Source organism: Podarcis liolepis (assembly GCF_965112155.1).
Source record: "Podarcis liolepis genome assembly, chromosome: 4".
NCBI classification, from domain to species: domain Eukaryota; kingdom Metazoa; phylum Chordata; class Lepidosauria; order Squamata; family Lacertidae; genus Podarcis; species Podarcis liolepis.
In genome coordinates, this window is record NC_139558.1 from 90145073 (window position 1) to 90164440 (window position 19368).

General features: G+C 45.7%; 1 protein-coding gene across 11 annotated transcripts in view; it reads right to left on the reverse strand.

Moving 5' to 3' along the window:
- Positions 1-19368, reverse strand: part of FAT3 (FAT atypical cadherin 3) — a 462341-nt gene that overhangs the window by 32327 nt on the left and 410646 nt on the right. For all 11 annotated transcript variants that reach the window (XM_083499062.1, XM_083499067.1, XM_083499063.1 and 8 more), the window contains 3 exons: positions 17755-18553; positions 7317-7451; positions 6452-6609 (listed from right to left, as the gene is read on the reverse strand). In XM_083499062.1, the coding sequence (XP_083355188.1) occupies positions 6452-6609; positions 7317-7451; positions 17755-18553 (1092 nt within the window). The remainder of the gene's footprint in view (positions 1-6451; positions 6610-7316; positions 7452-17754; positions 18554-19368) is intronic.

Here is a 19368-nt window from a genome sequence, read left to right on the forward strand (position 1 = left end):
AAGCCTTCACCGCCCCTTTACCTTTGTTTGCATGTCTCTGCTATCTGACTCATCTTTGCCTCTATACAACAGGGCAAACCCTATTGCTCTTAGAACATGGTTTTTTTGCTTGCTTCCAGTCTTACTCCTGCTTCTGCTGCAACTTCCTAGTGTCTCTCTCAGTCACTCCTATTGCTTCTTCTCACTCTGTTAATAACCAGAATAACCAGAGTTGGCCTCTGCCCATTTACAGTACATTGCATTACATTGAGAATGGACTGCAATATTGCAATGACAGCGGGAAGCAGCTGCTGGCAAATGTCCTAAAAATGACCTAACCAAATGGCTTGTGACTAGTGATGGGCAAGCCACCCATGGACTGCCTGAGAGACAACCTTTACAGAACAACAAACCCCTGTGTTGCAAACTTAACACAACAAACAATACAAGCAACACAAAGACCAGTATACTAGATAGCACTGCAATTCTTATTGCATAATATACATGATTTAGTACAACAAAAACAAAATGTGTACACTTGTAAATTCTCTAATATATTTGAAATCAAATGAACACACGTCTGTCAATCTTTGAAAGTCCGTAGAAGTATAATAAGTCTATGGTTGAAACAAAGTAATAGATGCTATCCTGTAGGCTAAGCGGCAAAACTTTTTTTAGGCATTCATGGTGCCGAAGTAGTGAGTGGTTACATATTCTCATGACCACTGCTCCTTGTGCATTTTTCTAATTTATGGGTTGTGCTGAAGACGATTCCAGCAAAACAGTGAGATTATCCGGGATCACTGTCCAACGTTGTTATTCACTTACTACTTTGGCACCATGAAGCAACCTTAGCTGTCCTCGTCCCACACGTCCCGTCCCACCGCACAAGTTGGGAAATGGGTCTAGTTCCTCTTAGATCCCTTGCCCTCAACTGACAGCTTTTGCAAGGTCAAGGGTGGTCTAGGCAGTCCTTCTCCTGGCTCTGCAAAAGTTTTGTTTTAGGAGGTTTCAGTTTGGAAAGTGGGATGGTGATGAGCCAAGGATTCTTCTAGAGCTTGAATTTTAATCCTATCAGAAGAAGAATTCTTAGGGGGTTGCAATGCTTGTCTCTTTCTTGAGGTGAGAATTACTAGCCCAGGCTATGATATCTGGGGCCAAGTGTGGCATAATTCAATGCCATATCTGGTTGTAACCTATCTGTAGTCATAATAAACAAGAAAGAAAGAGATGTACAAGCCCGGTTCTGATACTTACTGGACCAGTGCTGCTATCTGTGTGGAAGAGGACCAGCTATGCCTCCCTCCTTTCCACCACATACATAACATAACATGAGTGATGGGGTCCTCATGGAAGCCAATAAAAGGTAAAGGTAAAGGGACTTCCCACAAACAGGGGAACAATATAAGGTAAAGGGACCCCTGACCATTAGGTCCAGTCGCGGCTGGCTCGGGTTGTGGTGCTCATCTCGCTTTATTGGCCGAGGGAGCCGGTGTACAGCTTCTGGGTCATGTGGCCAGCATGACTAAGCCGCTTCTGGCGAACCAGAGCAGTGCACGGAAACGCCGTTTACCTTCCCGCCGGAGCAGTACCTATTTATCTACTTGCACTTTGACGTGCTTTCGAACTGCTAGGTTGGCAGGAGCAGGGATCGAGCAACGGGAGCTCACCCCGTCGCGGGGATTCGAACTGCCGACCTTCTGGTCGGCAAGTCCTAGGCAGAAGTGAGGGTGGGTATGCCCTTTCTCCTCCATCACAGAATTTGCAGTACCTGCCCAAAAAGCATTTCAAGTAGACTTCAGATTCCATCTTAGGAGAGGAAAAATGAGGTTGAGCCTACATATGTGATGCTCCCACACAGGTGGCAGCCGAGGACAAACCCAAAAGCAAGCAGACAAAGAGGGACTTGAGACTTTGCTGAATGCCGAGGGAACAGATTGCAACCTGTATGCGAAGAAGCACATCAGCTGCCTTTCCACCTGGCCATTATGCAAATCCACCAGAACCCTCTGTGTTTCCGTGTCCTCTTCTTCCCTTACCATCCCTTCCCTTTTATGCCACATCTGCTAGATTGTAAACCGTTCTGGCAGCCATTCTGCCTATTTCATCCTTCGCGCAGTACAAAATAGAATTTTTAAGTGCTTCATAAATAAGAAGAATGAGGAAAGCCTGTGGCAGGTTCAAGGGTGGACGGCAGCGCTGAGGACACCACCGTTCCTGGCCAGGATAGCTGTCTGCCGATGCAACTCGCAGCCTGGAGACAGTTTATGGTCCTTAAGAGCAGTGAAGGCAGTATGAGAGAGACACCGTTTCCTGTGATGGTGATGTTGTGCCTCCCTTCAAGCAGGCTGGCAGAGTTTTGAAGCTCCTACCAAACCTTGCATGGGACGCGGATGGCGCTGTGGGTTAAACCACAGAGCTTAGGACTTGCCGATCAGAAGGTCGGCGGTTCGAATCCCCGCGATGGGGTGAGCCCCTGTTGCTCGGTCCCTGCTCCTGCCCACCTAGCAGTTCAAAAGCACGTCAAAGTGCAAGTAGATAAATAGGTACCGCTCTGGTGGGAAGATAAACAGCGTTTCCGTGCGCTGCTCTGGTTCGCCAGAAGCGGCTTAGTCATGCTGGCCACATGACCCGGAAGCTGTACGCTGGCTCCCTCGGCCAATAAAGCGAGATGAGCGCCGCAACCCCAGAGTCGATCATGACTGGACCTAATGGTCAGGGGTCCCTTTACCTTTTTTACCAAACCTTGCAATGCAGGTTTCATTAGAAACAAGAGTGGGAAGGAACACACATACCACAGGTGCCAACAGCAGTATCATTCCCTTCTCAACACTGCCGTTGTCTCTAGCCACAGTTGCAAGAAAGCCATTTAAGAATGCAAGTGAGTAAGAAGAGCTTGGCTAGATCAGAACAAAAGCCTATCTAGTCCAGCATCTTGTTCTCACAGTGACCAACCAGATGGGAAGTCTTTAAATAGGACCCAAATATAGCAGTGATGATCAGCAACTGGTATTCAGCTGCTGTGGTTCTCAGCACCTGGTACTCACACAACTGCCTGCAACACAACCTGCAACACAACCACCAAAGCTAGTGGCCACTGACAACCTTTTCCTCCATGAATTTGTCAAATCCTCCCTGAGAGCCATTCAAGTCTGTCGTTTTCTTTTGGGACCGCTGTATGCAGGAAAAGGGATGAATACTGCCTCCCCCGTACCACCCTCCCAATCCTGACCACCCCTACAATTTAGTGGGGAAAGGGCGTAGGGGAAAACAACAACAATGGCAGTGTAATTCTTTCAGCAAAGGTAATGGTTAAAATGAATCCTAGGGAGGAGAAACAGACCACAGAAAAGGAAATAGCTAGGACATTCTATGGAAGTCATAGCCAGACAGAACAGCAGCGGGCTGTGCACAACTGGGGAAAATACAAAGCTTTTTTTTTTTAAATCAAATTCTGAAAGCTGAAAAAGGAAGCCACAAGAGAGAGACGCTGATGATGTTTTGCAGCTGCCATGTAAAATGCTAGCCCCACAGGCTTAGTGAGCACAGCAACTCTTCATGGCAGAACTTGCCCCAATGAGGTAGTTGTGGGGGCTGAAGGTCCCCGCCTTCCCACAGTTGCCTAAGCCTCCTCCTCCTCCGGGTCCTTCCCAAGCAATCTGAGACTATGCTGGGGTGCCTGACTCTGCACCTCCCTCTTCATACCTCTTCTGGTCCTTGGGGACTGGGGGAGAAGAGCGTGTTGAAGCAGGAGAGGGCTACACCTTGGATTTTCACGAGCCTGACTCGTCTCTGTCTCTTGGCCCTCCTCCTCTCCAGCCTCTGAGCCTGGACTGCTCTCTGCCCCAGCCTCTTCCTGCTCACTAAACCCTGTTACCTCTTCAGCTTCTGACACCTCTTCTTCCCAGTCTTCTCCCTCTGACCACTCATCATCGTCCCACCACCACTCCTCTGCATCCAGCCAGTCCATGACATCACGTCACTCACCTGCTTTCCTCTAGAGATTCAACCTGGATAGAATATGCCCTTGAAATGTAGCAATACGTCTTGGCTGCCTAGACGGAGGAGGTGGTATGTCTGTCTGCAGCTGCTGGGGCGATAGCTACTACAGATATATGGGCACCAGAAAGCTGGGGGAAGTTCCCCTCCCCTGCTGTACCTAGATGTGCATCCACATAAAACCTCATTATCCTGACCAAGCAGGAGAGTATGAAGCAACCACTAAGGGGATATACAAATTGGCATGCTTGAACGGCTTCCCCAAATAAGCAAAGCGAGATGAATGGGCATCGTATATCATTTTAGAATATTAGCCTGGATAAGGTGCTTGGATGTCATCCATTTCTGCATATCAACACAGGCAATGAAACCATCAAACGGTCCTTTTGGGACCTCCCTAGACTTGCAAAGTCCATCTGCAGTCACAGCTCATGAATACAAAATGGTGCCTGCCCATCCATCCAGGGGAATATTTAGTTAGTGGGATTGCATTTCAGGTTCATTTGGGCGAAATGTTAGGTTTAATTAAAATATTACTTTCTCCAGCTCCTGCTGCACCTGGGATCACATCCAAGGCTTCCTGTAGCTGAAGCAATGGGAGTTTCAGGAGACCCTTGACGGGGGTAACGTATGGCAGCCTCACACTTTTCAGTATTGAATTTTACTCAGTGAGGCCACATATACATCACCAAGTGCCTCTGATGGCAAGGACAGAGAAACAGAGATTTCTTTTGTGTGCATTCTGGCTCCCACATGAAAACACAGGTTCTGCTAGTCCTGTACTGTCGGATGCAGATCAAGAGTTTTGAAGGCGGTGAGGACAGAGTTCTGTGCAAATGGGCTCTCAGAATTGCTCCTCCGTGCTTTTCAGGTAGAAAAACTGGGGCAGAAGGAAGAGGCATTTCACTGAACTAGATTAACTGCAACTAATCCATCTGCAGGAATATGGGACTGGTCTGATCCCATGTAAAAAGGGAGGTGGGAATTCTAACTTTAATAGCAAAAAGGAGTGAAATGCTCTTTTCCTTGCAGCCACCTCCTTGCAGTTCCCCAACACTATTGTTGTTGTTATTATTATAGCAGGAATAATATTTTTATTATTATTTATATGCCGCCCACCTGACTGTGTTGGGCAAGCCAGTGGGTGGTTCCCGGCAAAATATTAATAACACATTAAGACATCAAACTTTAAAAGCTTCCCTATACAGTTGTGCCTTGGAAATCGAACGGAATCTGTTCCGGAAGTCCATTTGACTTCCAAAACGTTCAAAAACCAAACCGCAGCTTCTGATTGGCTGCAGGAAGCTGTGCTGGACGTTCGGCTTCCAAAAATCAGTTGAAAACCGGAACACTCACTTTGCGTTTTGATCGTTCGGGAGCCACAAGGTGTTCGAGATCCAAGGTATGACTGTACAGGGCTGCCTTCAGATGTCTTCTAAGACTCAAAAAGCTGTTTATTTCCTTGACATTTGATGGGTGTTCCACAAGGTGGGCACCACTACCGAGAAGGCCCTGTCTAGGGCATCCAGTTTTTTGGGGCTGTGCTCTCACGTGGGTCATGTGAGCTCAGTTAGTTTGAGCATGGTGTTGATAAAGCCATGGTTGTGGATTTGATCTGCGTATGGGCGCATTGAAGGGAGTTGGGCTAGATGATCCATGGGGTCTTTCCAATTATATATATAATATATATATATAATCTTTTTACATTTTGAAATAAGACTTGGGAGATTAGGCTACCGCTTGCCAAAGGGAGGGAAAAAGTTAATTAAGGAAGATGGACGGCTAACAAGGCTGACTATTTTTTTATCACTCACTCTTGAGAGGGCCCAGAATACATGCACCCCATTTTTGCGCTGGGACATGTTGGGAGGGTATGGTGGCACCATTTGCATAACAAAAACTACAGCAGAGATATCGACCTTTTCAAAAGTTCATGGCTTGGCTTTTGAAAAGCAGGGGGTCCACCGTGCTTAGCTAATTAGGAATCGCTGCCACAGGTGATCAAACCTCGGGGAAGGGATGTAGTTCAGTGGTAGGGTATCTGGTTGCCTTGTATAGGGTCCCAGGTTCAATCCCCAGGTCTTCTGTCAATCCTTGAAAAGCTTCTGCCAATCAGTGTGGACAATACTGACCTACGTGGACTGATGGTGCTTCCTGTGTAACTAAGGGCAGCTTTGACAGGCATTGCCGGAATAAGTCGCCTGGGCTTGCTACAGCCTATTACACCCCCAGGAGCATTTCCCCCCCCAATAGAAACATGACTATCAGAAACAATGAGACAGTTCCCTCATTGTTGCTGAAGCTGTGGTTTCGTTCCTCATTATCCTACAGAAAGAAAAGCCCCAAGAGCGCCAAAGTTTCTGCATCCACAGCTAAAAATGGGGGCAGCATTCCCAGCAGTGGGAGCCCAAAGAGAGGGAAGCGTATAATCAAGAAAAATAACTGCGGGGAAAGATAAACTTATTTTCATTACCTTCAGAATTATACAGGGATTTGCTCTGGTGTACATTATAATCCCGTTGCTTTGCAGAGTCCGCAGACGCAGCGCCAACTTGAATTCCTCCTTCTTGCTATTTTCAGAAACCCGGTATTTGATGTAACTATTCCCAGCAAAGCTAAGGGAAGTGTGTCCTGAGAAAACCATTTGGAGAAGAGGCAAAAATAGAGAGAGACAAGCCATATATATATATATATATATATATATATACACACACACACACACACACACACACACACACACACTTTGAAATAAGACTTGGGAGATTATCCTACCGCTTGCCAAAGGGAAAAAAAAAGTTAATTAAGGAAGATGCACCGCTAACAAGGCTGATAAGGGAGAATATTTTTTTAAAAAAGAAGAGCCCATCTTCTGATAGATTAAAAACTTGTCCCTCTTGTACAAGCACCTTACATTAAGGAAGATTAATTCACTAATAAGGGGGGAAAATGTTGTTTCTTGATAGGAATTACTACCATGCATAAAATGCAATCGGGTCTATTTGTAGTGAACAAACCAGATAACAATTTTTATTATTATTTTAGCGCTGGTACATGGGGGAAGCCCTGTACAACTTGTGTTTTGCCAAGCTGAATACAGCCTACCAGCCATGTGTTCTGATGGACCTTTGTTAACCTGGCACCCTCCAAATAGATTTGAACTAAAATTCCCATCAGCCCTAGCAAAAATGCTGCATTTGCAAAGTCTGGCCGACTCAAGAACCAGCTTGGAAAAGCAGTAAAGCTCATTGCTGCCCCAACCCTCTTTTCATCCGCATTGAACTTCTACAACCAAGATGGTTTGGGTGATACCTGATGGTGCGACAGAACAGAGCGTGTACCTGAGCACTCCCCGAGCTTTCCAGGAGGGCACTGGCAGATGAATGGCCTCCGGTTGATTTCGTAGCCCACGCATTGCATATCTCCGGGACAGGGTTTCTCTGTGCAGGGATCACTAGAGCCTGGACACAATCCTCCTGTTGCAAATTGAGAAGAAAACAGATACTGCTACGTTATCCATCACATAAAGGAAAAACCTTCTTTGGAGGAATTACAGAATTTTAAGAGTCAGATGGTGTGAGGAATGAGGATGCTTTTTCACATAAACCACAAATGCAACAAGCCAGACAGATGTTAGGGGCGCAGGTGGCGCTGTGGGTTAAACCACAGAACCTAGGACTTGCCGATCAGAAGGTCAGCAGTTCGAATCCCCGCGACGGGGTGAGCTCCCGTTGCTCAGTCCCAGCTCCTGCCAACCTAGCAGTTCGAAAGCACGTCAAAGTGCAAGTAGATAAACAGGTACCGCTCTGGCGGGAAGGTAAACGGCGTTTCCGTGCGCTGCTCTGGTTCGCCAGAAGTGGCTTAGTCATGCTGGCCACATGACCCGGAAGCTGTACGCTGGCTCCCTTGGCCAATAAAGCGAGATGAGCGCCGCAACCCCAGAGTCGATCATGACTGGACCTAATGGTCAGGGGTCCATTTACCTTTACTTTTAAACAGATATTAGCAGTTCAGATCGATTCACATCTGATAACTAGAAAGGTTTAGAGCACGTGGCCAGAATGAGGTTATAACAGTTATTGACAAGACACCTGCAGTCTAGGTTGACTCACTTCTCATAACTGGAGATGTTTAGAACTTGTGGTCAAGGTGTGGTTATTTTTGCTTGGCTTAGCAAGTAACTGCATAGGAACATAGACCAAATAAGGGGAATAATAAATAAGGCTAGAGGGGCACTGAAATCAGAGTAATGGGAGATGTAAACAGGGGCGGGAATGTTAGCAGGGAAATTAGCCGGTCATGATAGGCTGTAAGCCTTGCAGAACCCAGCCAATGGGGAGACAAGGGAGGGAATCTGCGCTTTGGGTATAGGGAATATAAGCTTATGCTTTGCCAAAGCTGGGGTGTGCCTACTTTGGACACCTGATCTTGCAAGAACGTATTGCACTAAATAAACTCTTTACTGCTTCACTAATTTTGTTCAGATTTCATTTTAAGGTGTGGGATTCAGGGTCTTAGGGCCCACTTATTACAGACGGGACCTTGGCTAATCCAAATCTTGCAACAAATCTTGTAACTGGAGCATCTCTGAGATGCACGACTGTGGGATCACATACTCCACTTCTTCAACATTGTGAGCAACTTTTCCCTCCTTCCTCCTCTCTTCTGGATGAATTTCTATGTCCTTCCCTCTTGGGAACCATCCATGATGCAGTGTTGTGCTTTTACCAGTGTTTTTGCTAATCATGGCCATCTGAAAACACAGCTTGCAAATCTCATTCTATCCAAAACTCAGCCCTAATGGAAGGACACTTTTTTTTTTGCAAATACTTTCGAGTCCCAAGAAATATGGTTCCTTTCAGAGATCTTTCAGGGAGGATTGTGCCAGGGGCAAGTGCCTGCATTGCGGGGCCCCCCACAAACCCCCCCCCCCACTAATTCTAAGCGACAACTGGTGTTGCCATCCAGCTGAGTCTGAAGCTATGGGGCACCATCACAAAGCCAAATATGACTGATAAGATGGAAGCATTATATCAACATGTTGGCTATGTGATATCATGTGGTTAGCAAGAATGTGGAAGTTTGAGGAGAAAAGGCTCTGAACCATTAGCTGACCAAGGCTGTAAACTAAGAAAAACAGCACAAAAGTATGCACAGAGGGCATTGTGGAACCCTGAAAGTTCTGTTTTCAAAATGACCATGTTCTCCTGCAAAATTTTGGCTGCAATTCTCCTTCTGACCATAAGCTTGATCCACAGTTAAATGCGTTTGTCTGTCTGTTCATCTGGCTATAATATCTAAACATGGCATGTGCATGTGTGGTATCTTAAAACAAATTCAGGAAGAACAACTCCTTCCTGTTGCAATTAAAGCAATCTCTGTTAGTCTCAGCCAAATCAGGATTCTCTGACCATCTCATTTATTTGGCTCCCAAGTCTTATTTACAGAGTATAAAGGACACAGTGAACTTGTACGGGGGCAAAGACTCCTTGTAGTTATCACAGACAGTGAGTCCCTAATGCACTTCACCACAAGGGAAGCATGGTGTTGCTCGAGGCATAGCTCCAATTACTTTGCATCGTAGGTCTTTTCCTGGAAACAGAAAAATTATTACTGTAGGCTTCTAAGTGGACACGGCCTGCCTACAAATACGGCAGCAACCCGTAAATGCCTGTGCTTGATCTACAGTGCATTGCGGTCAATTTAATCTTTCCGGGCGCTCCTCTCACTTTGTCAAATATTTGCTTGCTAGGTCTTGAAGGAATAAAACAGCTCAAAGGGCCCTGCCTTGCCACCGCCGTGCAAAACGATGCGTGGAAATTCTTACAAACAATGTACAGTGCTGAGTGCGATATGGGAATATACGAGCCACAATGGAAAATCTTATACCAGGCTTGGTCTTAAGTTTATGGCACTGTGTAGGACACCTTCATATTATGGAGGCTTGCATCATAACAACAAAAGGCATTGACAAGCAAGCTGTCCGGCCAGAGGATGAATCTGAAATGGAAAATGTCCAACATGCTGTCTCCTCCCATTGAGTATATACAGTGGTACCTCTGGTTGTGAACGGGATCCATTCCAGAGGCCCGTTCGCAACATGAAAAGAGCGCAACCTGAACCGCCTTATCTGCACAGGTGCGTGGCGCGATTTAGCGCTTGTGCGCATGTGTCAAAACCCAGAAGTGACCCTTTCTGGTACTTCCGGGTTGCCGCGGGACGCAACCTGAAAGAACGTAACATGAAGCAAACGTAACATGAGGTATAACTGTACTCACTTTCCATTGCCCCAAATAATATTAATCTTCACCCCTCTTTTGCGTTTAGAGTTAGCCATTGTGGGGCCAAATATTACCAGTTCAGGAGACCATATTTGGCTCAGGGGATGCCGGTAGCAGGTAGAACTGCCAGCCTGCTCCTGTGTCAACAGCACAGAGGGAGGCAACCTGTGGCCATTCAGGTGTTTCTAGACTACAACTCCCATCATCCTTCACCACTGGCCATCCGGCTGGGACTGATGGGTGTTGGAACCCACGACATCTGGAAAGCCACAGGTTCTCCACACCTGCTGTTAAACCGTCTTGAGTTGCAAAAAATCAGTAGGTGAAGCTTTTCATACCTTGAGCACATAGTACGGCAGTCATGGAATCATTTATCCTGTTATTTCACATTCTCATTTCAAGGTTATTTTCTTCCTATCCTGCTTGCTTCTTTTAAAAATCATGGCTTCTCTTTCAGGGCTGGAGGAAATCCTTATTCTATTTTGTTGTTTTTATGTGTATTTTAAAATGCGTGGATAACTTGGCTGCAGTGATATAAGGCTCTGCTAAAAAATGCAAAGCAGTTGAAATAGTATCTTCCGGAGTTCCCAATTGTCCATCTGATTCCACTGGCTCTTTCAATGTATCTATGTATCGCCTAGGCACTTGCGCAGAGATCTGTATGCACAGGTTATTTGTCCTCAGAACACAATTAAATTTTATGTCATGTCAGGCGATAATTTTCAACAAGCCTCTCCGCGGCTGACAGATAGACAAGTCACTTGGGCAAAAAAGCTGCAGGACTCATGAATATACATAAGCTTGTTGGAAGACAACCCTGCGGAGAGTTTGGAACAAGGCACCGCATGTTTTCACAACCTTTTAACCTCTGGTGAAATCTCTGACACCAAGCAATAAAATCAATACACAGCCTTGTAATCAATCTTTGCCATGTTTCGGCTGATTCCCACTCTGGGCAGAATAAACTCCCCATGAAGCCCAGAGACATGTGGGAAGAAGCTTATAATTTAATGCGACAGGCCTGCATGACCCAGCAAGCCAAACACAGCTCACCAGTCATGCACTAGGGCATTCCAGGCCTAGGCAGGCAGCACAAACAGCAGTGTGTGGGTGTGTGATGTCAAACTCTTGCTGGGCTTTCACTCACGGCTCACGGGCTGTGTTCTGTTTGATGAGGCACAAGGTGTGTGGGCCTGAGCTACAAAGTTCATATAAACTGACAGGTGCGCAGGCAAACTGTCTCAGGTAATCTCTGTGATGGCAGAGGCCTTCAGATCCTACAGTAGCAAGACCCCAAGTGAACCACAACCCTCCACGCTAGCCAAAAAACACCCCAAAGAAACTCACCGATACTTTGGCTGAACTACAAATGGGTCATAAACCCTCAATCAGCCCAAGATACACATGGGTATGTGACTGAAAAGGTTCCTGTAGTTGGTTGAGATGCTCAAGGTGGCTATTTTCCGACACATTTGTGATGAGCCTCCCGATTCTCCAAGGAAGCAAATGACATTTAGGTTGCTGAACTGAGTCAACACGAAACAGATCCATTTATCAGCTGCCCAGCGGCAGACGTACCCACTGTCAGGAGCTACCAGGGCTGGAACCATGAACTTTAGGATGAGTGGCAAGCCACTAAGGTAGAACTGTTCCCAGGGCTGTGATGTCTTGTAGGCGGCAGAGCAGGGTTTCCCAAACTTGGGTCTCCAGCTATTTCTGTACTGCAACACCCATCATTCCTAGCTATCAGGATCAGTGGTCAGCAATGATAGGAACTGTACTCCCAAAACAGCTGCAGACCCAAGTTTGGGAGCTCAGGCTGTAGAGCAACCCTGCCTAGCTAGGCAGCTTATTGGCCTCCCCTAAACTGGCAGGGGCTATAAAATGTGCTGAATTACTATAGTAAATAAAATCTGCATGCAAAATGTGTGCTCTGCTGCCGGGTTGGATATACATTTGGGCTCTTTTCAGCAAGCTAGTCCCAGCTTGCGCACGAGCTGGTGCTAGGATGCGATCGCAGAACTAGGGTTTCATTAAATCAGCAGTTACCCCAGGCCTCTGTCACGACTGCAGCACTGTGGCAAAAGCAGAAGGGCACCTAAGTGCAAATGCCAGGAGCCACAACTGTTAGTGCTATCGTGTGCTTCTTCCGATTCTTTTCTTTTCTTATTTTTAATCGTCAAGAGGTGTTTTCCACCAAGCAACCGGGGTCACATAGGATGGCTCCATCCCGTTTTGCCAATACTGTGACGCCGCTCCAGCTCTGGCACTGCTGCCTAGTCCTTGCACAAAGCCACTATTCAGGCAAGCCAGCGTTCCCATCAAACTGTAAGAGCGGTCCTGACAGATAAACTACAGGCATTTCAACTTTTTATTCAAGCTTCTGTAGGTGAATTTTATAGCTGTCACAAAACTTTTAAAATATTGAAGCTCTGGAGAGGGTTCTTTATGTCTGCCTTTGTGGATATAAGGGCCCCAAGCTACAAATCTTGTCTTATTGCCTTGCTCCTGGCTAACATGCATTTTCAGGGTGATTTCACAATGGCAGGGACCAAAAGCCACTAAAGCACTCACCAGGACATTATCCACCTTTGGGGATTTATAGCCCAGGCTTGAGTCTCTGCTCTGAAGTCCAGCATATCCTCCGCCCCCCACTGCCCGCTGTTCTTTGTTTCTTCCCGCAATTAGAACCAACAAATATACAATCTCTAGGCAACCCCAAAATAAACAGATGACACTCCCCTGCGGGAACAGGAACAGGAACAGGACTGTGCTTCTGGACTACAGATATAAAGTAGAGGGTCAACCAATGTATCAAGTCTCTTTAATATGATGGGATGGATCCATCTGATTTTAGAAACGAGTAAATGTGACAATTAGTTGGAGAGCAAGTGTAGTACACTGGGTAGACTCAACCTCATCTTGGATTGGAGAGGTGAGGGGGTCAAATTCCTGTGTGGCCACAGAGCTCGTCACACCCCAGGAGGCAAGTCACGATATCTCAGTTTAAGCTACCCCAAGGTCTGCTGTGAGGTTAAGCTGGGATAAAAGAAGATGAGTGATATCGAATGAGTGGTCCTACTCAGAGTAGACCCACTGATGTCAGTAGGTCTGCTCTGAGTAGGACTTTGCTGGCTGTCACTCAATGATTTTATTTGTTGGGATGGAATCGTTTTAGTAGGGTTAGGGTCTGGCAAAATAAGGCCCAGATATAACTAATTTATTTTATTTATTATGCTATGCTTTTAAGTTTATTCACCAGTCTACACATATTTATGTTTGATTGCTGTGCATATTTTTATGTGTTTGGAAAATGAAATTAAATTCAAATATCAAATGGGAATATATGCAGGTTGCAAACGTGTCCCTAAAATCTTTGAGCTAGTACAATGAGCTGGAATGGGAAGATGGACCTCCTTTCCATCTAAGATTGCTATGGCAAAATACCAGAATCAGTGTTCAATCCTGACAATACTTGCAGATTTAGGTGTCGTCTTTTTGACATCTTTTCCATGGTGGTGATCACTATGGCCACCACCAACTCAACAACCGAGTGCTTCATCTGAGTTTTCCTTCATAATAATCACTTATTACTTATACCCCACCCATTTGACTGGGTTGCCCCAGCCACTCTGAGTGTCTTCCAACATAACAAAAACACAGCAAAATGTCAAACATTAAGAACTTCCCGATACAGGGCTGCCTTCAGATGTCTGCAGAAAGTTGTGTAGATCAGTTTGACATGGATTGGGCGCTGGCTACCATTACAAATAAGATCATATGAATGCACAAAGCAAAACACATGGTGTAGACTGCTTTCCACACAGGTACATGATTTGGAACTGTGAAAATGCAGGAAACTGGACACAAGGCAAACGTGAAGAAGCAGTATAGAGAAGGTCCATATGCACTACACACTAAAACCAGAGAATGATGTTGTTAAAATAGCAAAGCACCAATAAACTGTGGTCAAAACATGTCATTGCTGCAGGACCATGAAATCTAGCTAGAACTGGAGCGACTCTGGACAACGTCACCTTTGTTAGTAAGGAAGCGGCTGCCTGACAACATGGTGATGACTCCATGGATCCATTTTCCTGGATTTACATGGATATGCATTAACGCTCAACTGCGCAGTGCAGAATCCACCCACCATCGTGGATACATACTGATGTGTAAGCAAATGCTATTATCATGATGGCAGCATCTACATGGTGCCAAAACTGGTGTGGCTGCTACATCACCCAAAGGTAGATCGCTTCTGGCTCAGTACGTCAACTGTTCTTTGCACGCCACGCCATGTCAGAGCTGGTGCGATACTGTGGGGTGAGCTGTAAACTCCCTGCACAAAATCTCAGCTCGGCCCCAAATATTCACAGTGACGATAAGACAGAGAAAACCAATACTACTGATCCACGCTGCTGCGCTGTTGTGAGGATTACTAAGGCAGTCTATATAAAGTGCTCTGAACACCTAGGAAGTGCCTTTTGCTAAATATTATTATTAAGAGATTTGGCTATTATGTCATGTGCAGACACAGCCTACCAGCAGGAACAGGAACACCAATCACTTTTCAAAACTGGATGCTTATTATTAGATTACTGAAGTTGTAGTGGAGTGTAAGGTTCAAGCTACTGATTGCTTCTTTCAGAGTGTCAAGCTAGAAAATAAGACTCGAAAACCCAAAGCACTGCTTTCTCCCCCTGCCCTAGCCCCGGTCGCATCTTATATTTTATTTTCCAGACAGGAAAACTAACTGCTGTCATGCTTTAGAGTGACATTCTGTCAATGCTAATACTGACTTGTGGCAACTGGTATTTAAACTATATTGTATACTGTGTTACGGTGTCAGCAAAGTTCCTGAACGGTTACATCAATGTCACATTACTGACTCCTTAGTTTCCACCATTCTCCCTTCTAACTATGGCTCTCAGAATTGTTGGTGGGAGAAGAAAACTCTTAACCACCAAAACCGTAAGTCTCTAAAAGCAGAGGCTGTGGAGCCTGTGACCCAATTTTGTTGGGACTCGAACTTGCAATTGCTTCAGTCAGCATGATCAGAAATGATGGGACCTGAAAGTCTAATGACATCTGCAGAGCAACATTAAACAATACCATAACTAGACAATACTGCATGGGCTGCCTGGGAATGAGGCATGCCCGTAAGTGGGGTGGGTGGGAACTAGGTATCGGACATGAAAATTTTGTTAAGAAAAGGTCTTGCATTTCACCATTAATCACTGGTTGAAAGGGAATATAACCAACAGCAATGATGTGCAAGATCCGCAGGATTTACCGTATTTTTCGCTCTATAAAATGCACCAGACCACAAGACTGTGTTTTTGGAGGAGGAAAACAAGAAAAAAAATATTCTGAATCTCAGAAGCCAGAACAGCAAGAGGGATCGCTGCACAGTGAAAGCAGCAATCCCTCTTGCTGTTCTGGCTTCTGGGATAGCTGCACAGCCTGCATTGGCTCCATAAGACGCACACACATTTCCCCTTACTTTTTAGGAGGGAAAAAGTGAGTCTTATAGAGCAAAAAATACGGTAATTGTTTCTGGTTAGATGAACACATTTTAAGTCACATTTTCTTTACTTCTTTGGATGCAGGCGAAAACCCTACCTTATGGACATTAACATTACCAGAGAAGGAAAACAAAAGCACTGGACCCAGTCTCACTGAGGCATCTGGATGGGTAAACATGCTTCTGAAAAAATTTCATTACAGTCGGTGGGATTAGTTCAGAAGACTTAAAAATTAAACTTTATGGATTGTAGCCTAAAGATTTGGACAGAACCACCTACATATCTGGATGCTGTCCAACCTGAATCAAAGTTCCAAACCCCTGGAGATGCCCAAACCCTTGCTTTCCTGTCTTTCGGACTACGCGGTGTTTTGATAACTCAGTTTGCTAATCAAGGTAAACTAGGTAAAACTGCTGCACAGCTGGCCTGAATAAATAGTGAATAACCATGGCATCTGCCAGTGGGAATAGCATTCCTAGTAAAATACAAATTTCAAGAATGTTGCTTGCTTCTGCTCTAGATTTCTTGAGCTGCAAGCTGACCATTTATTTATCAGACCTGTAGCCTTGGATTTATACACTCACCTGGGAGCCACAGGGGGATAAGGAATTGCATGTAGGTGAGTGAGCAAGGTAATAATGCACAGACCCAAAGCCCACCTAGTCTAGCAGCCCACCAACCACATGCCTATGGGAAGCCCACAAACAGGATCTGAGTGCAATGATGCTCTCTCCAATAGTGATTCACAGCAACTAGAAGTGTGGTTGGGAAGGAGCACTCCATCCTTCCGCTGTGTCCAGCATGGAAATTGAGTGGGCTGTCAGAGCAGAGAAGCTCTCTTCTCCATGCCCAGCACAGAAATACAGTGGTACCTCGGGTTAAGAACTTAATTCGTTCTGGAGGTCCGTTCTTAACCTGAAACTGTTCTTAGCCTAAAGCACCACTTTAGCTAATGGGGCCTCCTGCTGCCGCCGTGCTGCCAGAGCACGATTTCTGTTCTCATCCTGAAGCAAAGTTCTTAACCCGAGGTACTATTTCTGGATTAGTGGAGCCTGTAACCTGAAGCGTATATAACCCAAGGTACAGAAAATTACTGGAGGGAAGACAGAGCTCTTGGTCCCTTCTCTGCCAGATCCCACCAAGCTAGCAACATTTTCCTGCAGATGAACGAGTAATTTTTTTGTGGGTATGTTTCCAAGCCTCACCTCCCTGTGATGCTCACGCCCCGGAGTGTCAATTCTATAAAAAAGAAGCAGCACCCCAAAACTGTGGCACGTACGTAAATGGTGCCTAATTTTAACAGAAAGCAAATGTGCAGTATTCCGCGGCAATGATAACCACACCCCCTTCAAGAATGGTACAAAAGTTTCAGATTACAATCTCACAAGGTGGTTTATTAAAGGGGGGGAGGAGCTACATCCTTAGCATAGCATTGAGCACAGGCAGAAAAAGAAGGTCAAGAACCCTCCTTTGCTATCAATTACTTAATGAAATGCTTTTTTGGTTTTCATTACTCCAGCAAAAAAAAAGGGAATGAGACAAGCCCTTTTTAACTTTATCACTTGGGTCAAATGTCACCTTCTATTTGAAAATACTGAATACAGTCTGGGGCTGTTCTTACACAGCCACCCTTCATGCCCCCCCCCCGATTCGGCTAGAAAGCCCTATAACCTTTCTTCGTGGCACGAGGTTTACGGATCCCTTTGACTGGCCTGCCCCTGGAAACTTTGGACAGCTTTGTTCCATGGAGGTCAAGGTTCACCGGCTCCCATTTGACATCAATAAACGCAAGCCATTCCTGCTGAGCGTGAGAAATCGATTCTCAGCTGTACATTTTCCAAAAGCTCTTTTTAAACTAACTGAATGGAACTGGCTGGCGTTAGAGAAATAAAAACTATGCTCCGATGTAAGGACGGGGAGGAATGGGATTGGTGGCGGCAGAAGAGAGGGGGGCAGGAGAGACCACTCACCATTACAAGAGCAGCGTACGTTTCGGAAGAATCGGGGACACACAAAACTAATCCGCGCTGTGCTGTAGGTCATCAGGGAATGGGAATCAATAGAGAGGCTTTGCTCACAGTGCTGCTCCTGACAATCCAATCCGGAGCAATTCTTCTCCAGTATAGCTGAGACGCGGATCACATTTTCCAGGTGTCGCCTTGCATTGGTGAGCTTCTGAATCAAGTAGGCAGGCTTATAGAAGCCGCCCGTGTGCATCTGAACCGCGAACAGCATGTCGAGCTGGTTGGTGCCCGCCACGGGCTGAATACTGATGATGTGCAAGCTGTCTTGCTTCTGGGTGAGCACGGCGTTGCGCAGGGTGCGCCTGAAGCCGTGCATATGGAGCCCCACAAAATCCTCGGGGGAGACGTTCTCGAAACGGATGGTGACCGTGTTCTGAAGCATTTCCTGCATCAGCTGCTCCACGTGGACCGTCACGTCCATGGGCACCTGGAACCTCCCGTCGCTGACCGATACATTCAGGATGTACTTCCCGCTATCCAACCCGCCCAGGGCAATGATCTTCCCATCGTGGTTGTTGACCTTGAACAAACTTTTCTGCTCGGACTTCAGGCCGTATGTGAGGATGTCGTACATGTCTTGGTCCGTCGCGTGTATCTTCCCGATGACGCCTCCTGGGAAGTCATCTTCCATAGTGACGATAAAAATCTCCAGAGGGATGGCTGTTGGCTTGTGGATACTTTCTTCGATGACCCGGATTTGGATATAGGTGTGGGATACCTGCTGAGGTTTTCCAGAATCCTTTGCCTAGTTTGATGCATGATAAAATTGCAAAACAAAACACACTGTTACTTCAAATAATGGTCGATGAAGATCCGAGCACTCCATTTTCTGGAAGAACTTCAGAGTCTTTGCAGTACAAACTCTGATCCCAAATAAACAGTTCTAAAATAATAAGGAAACACACATGCACAGGTAAATCTGCCAAGTTTCTCTGTCAGTGTTCGTTGTGCAGCCCACATTAGCTTTGAAACTTGACCCAAGGCTACAATCCTAAATGCACTTACTAGGAAGTGAGACTCAGCAAACTCAGTGGGAATTAATTACGAGTACCTGTGTTTCACACTTAGGATTGTGTTATGACTCTTCCTGAATTGTTGGAACTGGAACCTGGGAGAAATTCATGAGAAATTCATCTTCCCCTCAATAGTTTGGGTTGGAGGGTAGCGAGTGTATAGTTCCCCTGGACCCTTGCTATTTTTGCAAAGATTACCTGGATTACCCTCTTCCCAAATGGGCAGATTGCATATGCAGATTGCAAAACAGGATGTATACACAGAGGCCTAACAGCCTGTGTGATCTCTGTCCCTTTTATGTAATTAGATCAGGGAACATTTGCAAAATGCATGCTCTTTTTGGCAGCAGAGTTCTGGTCCTTCCTGCTTACACAGTAAAACAGTGGCTTTGCCTGCATGTGTGACAACAACAACAATAATTAAAATCCTGCATCATTAATGTTAATCAGCTCCCAAATTCCATTTAACGTGAACGGTTTTGTAAGGTATCTGGTTAATTAGCCATCTCTACAGAATTAAAAGTGGGTAATAAAATACACAATTTTG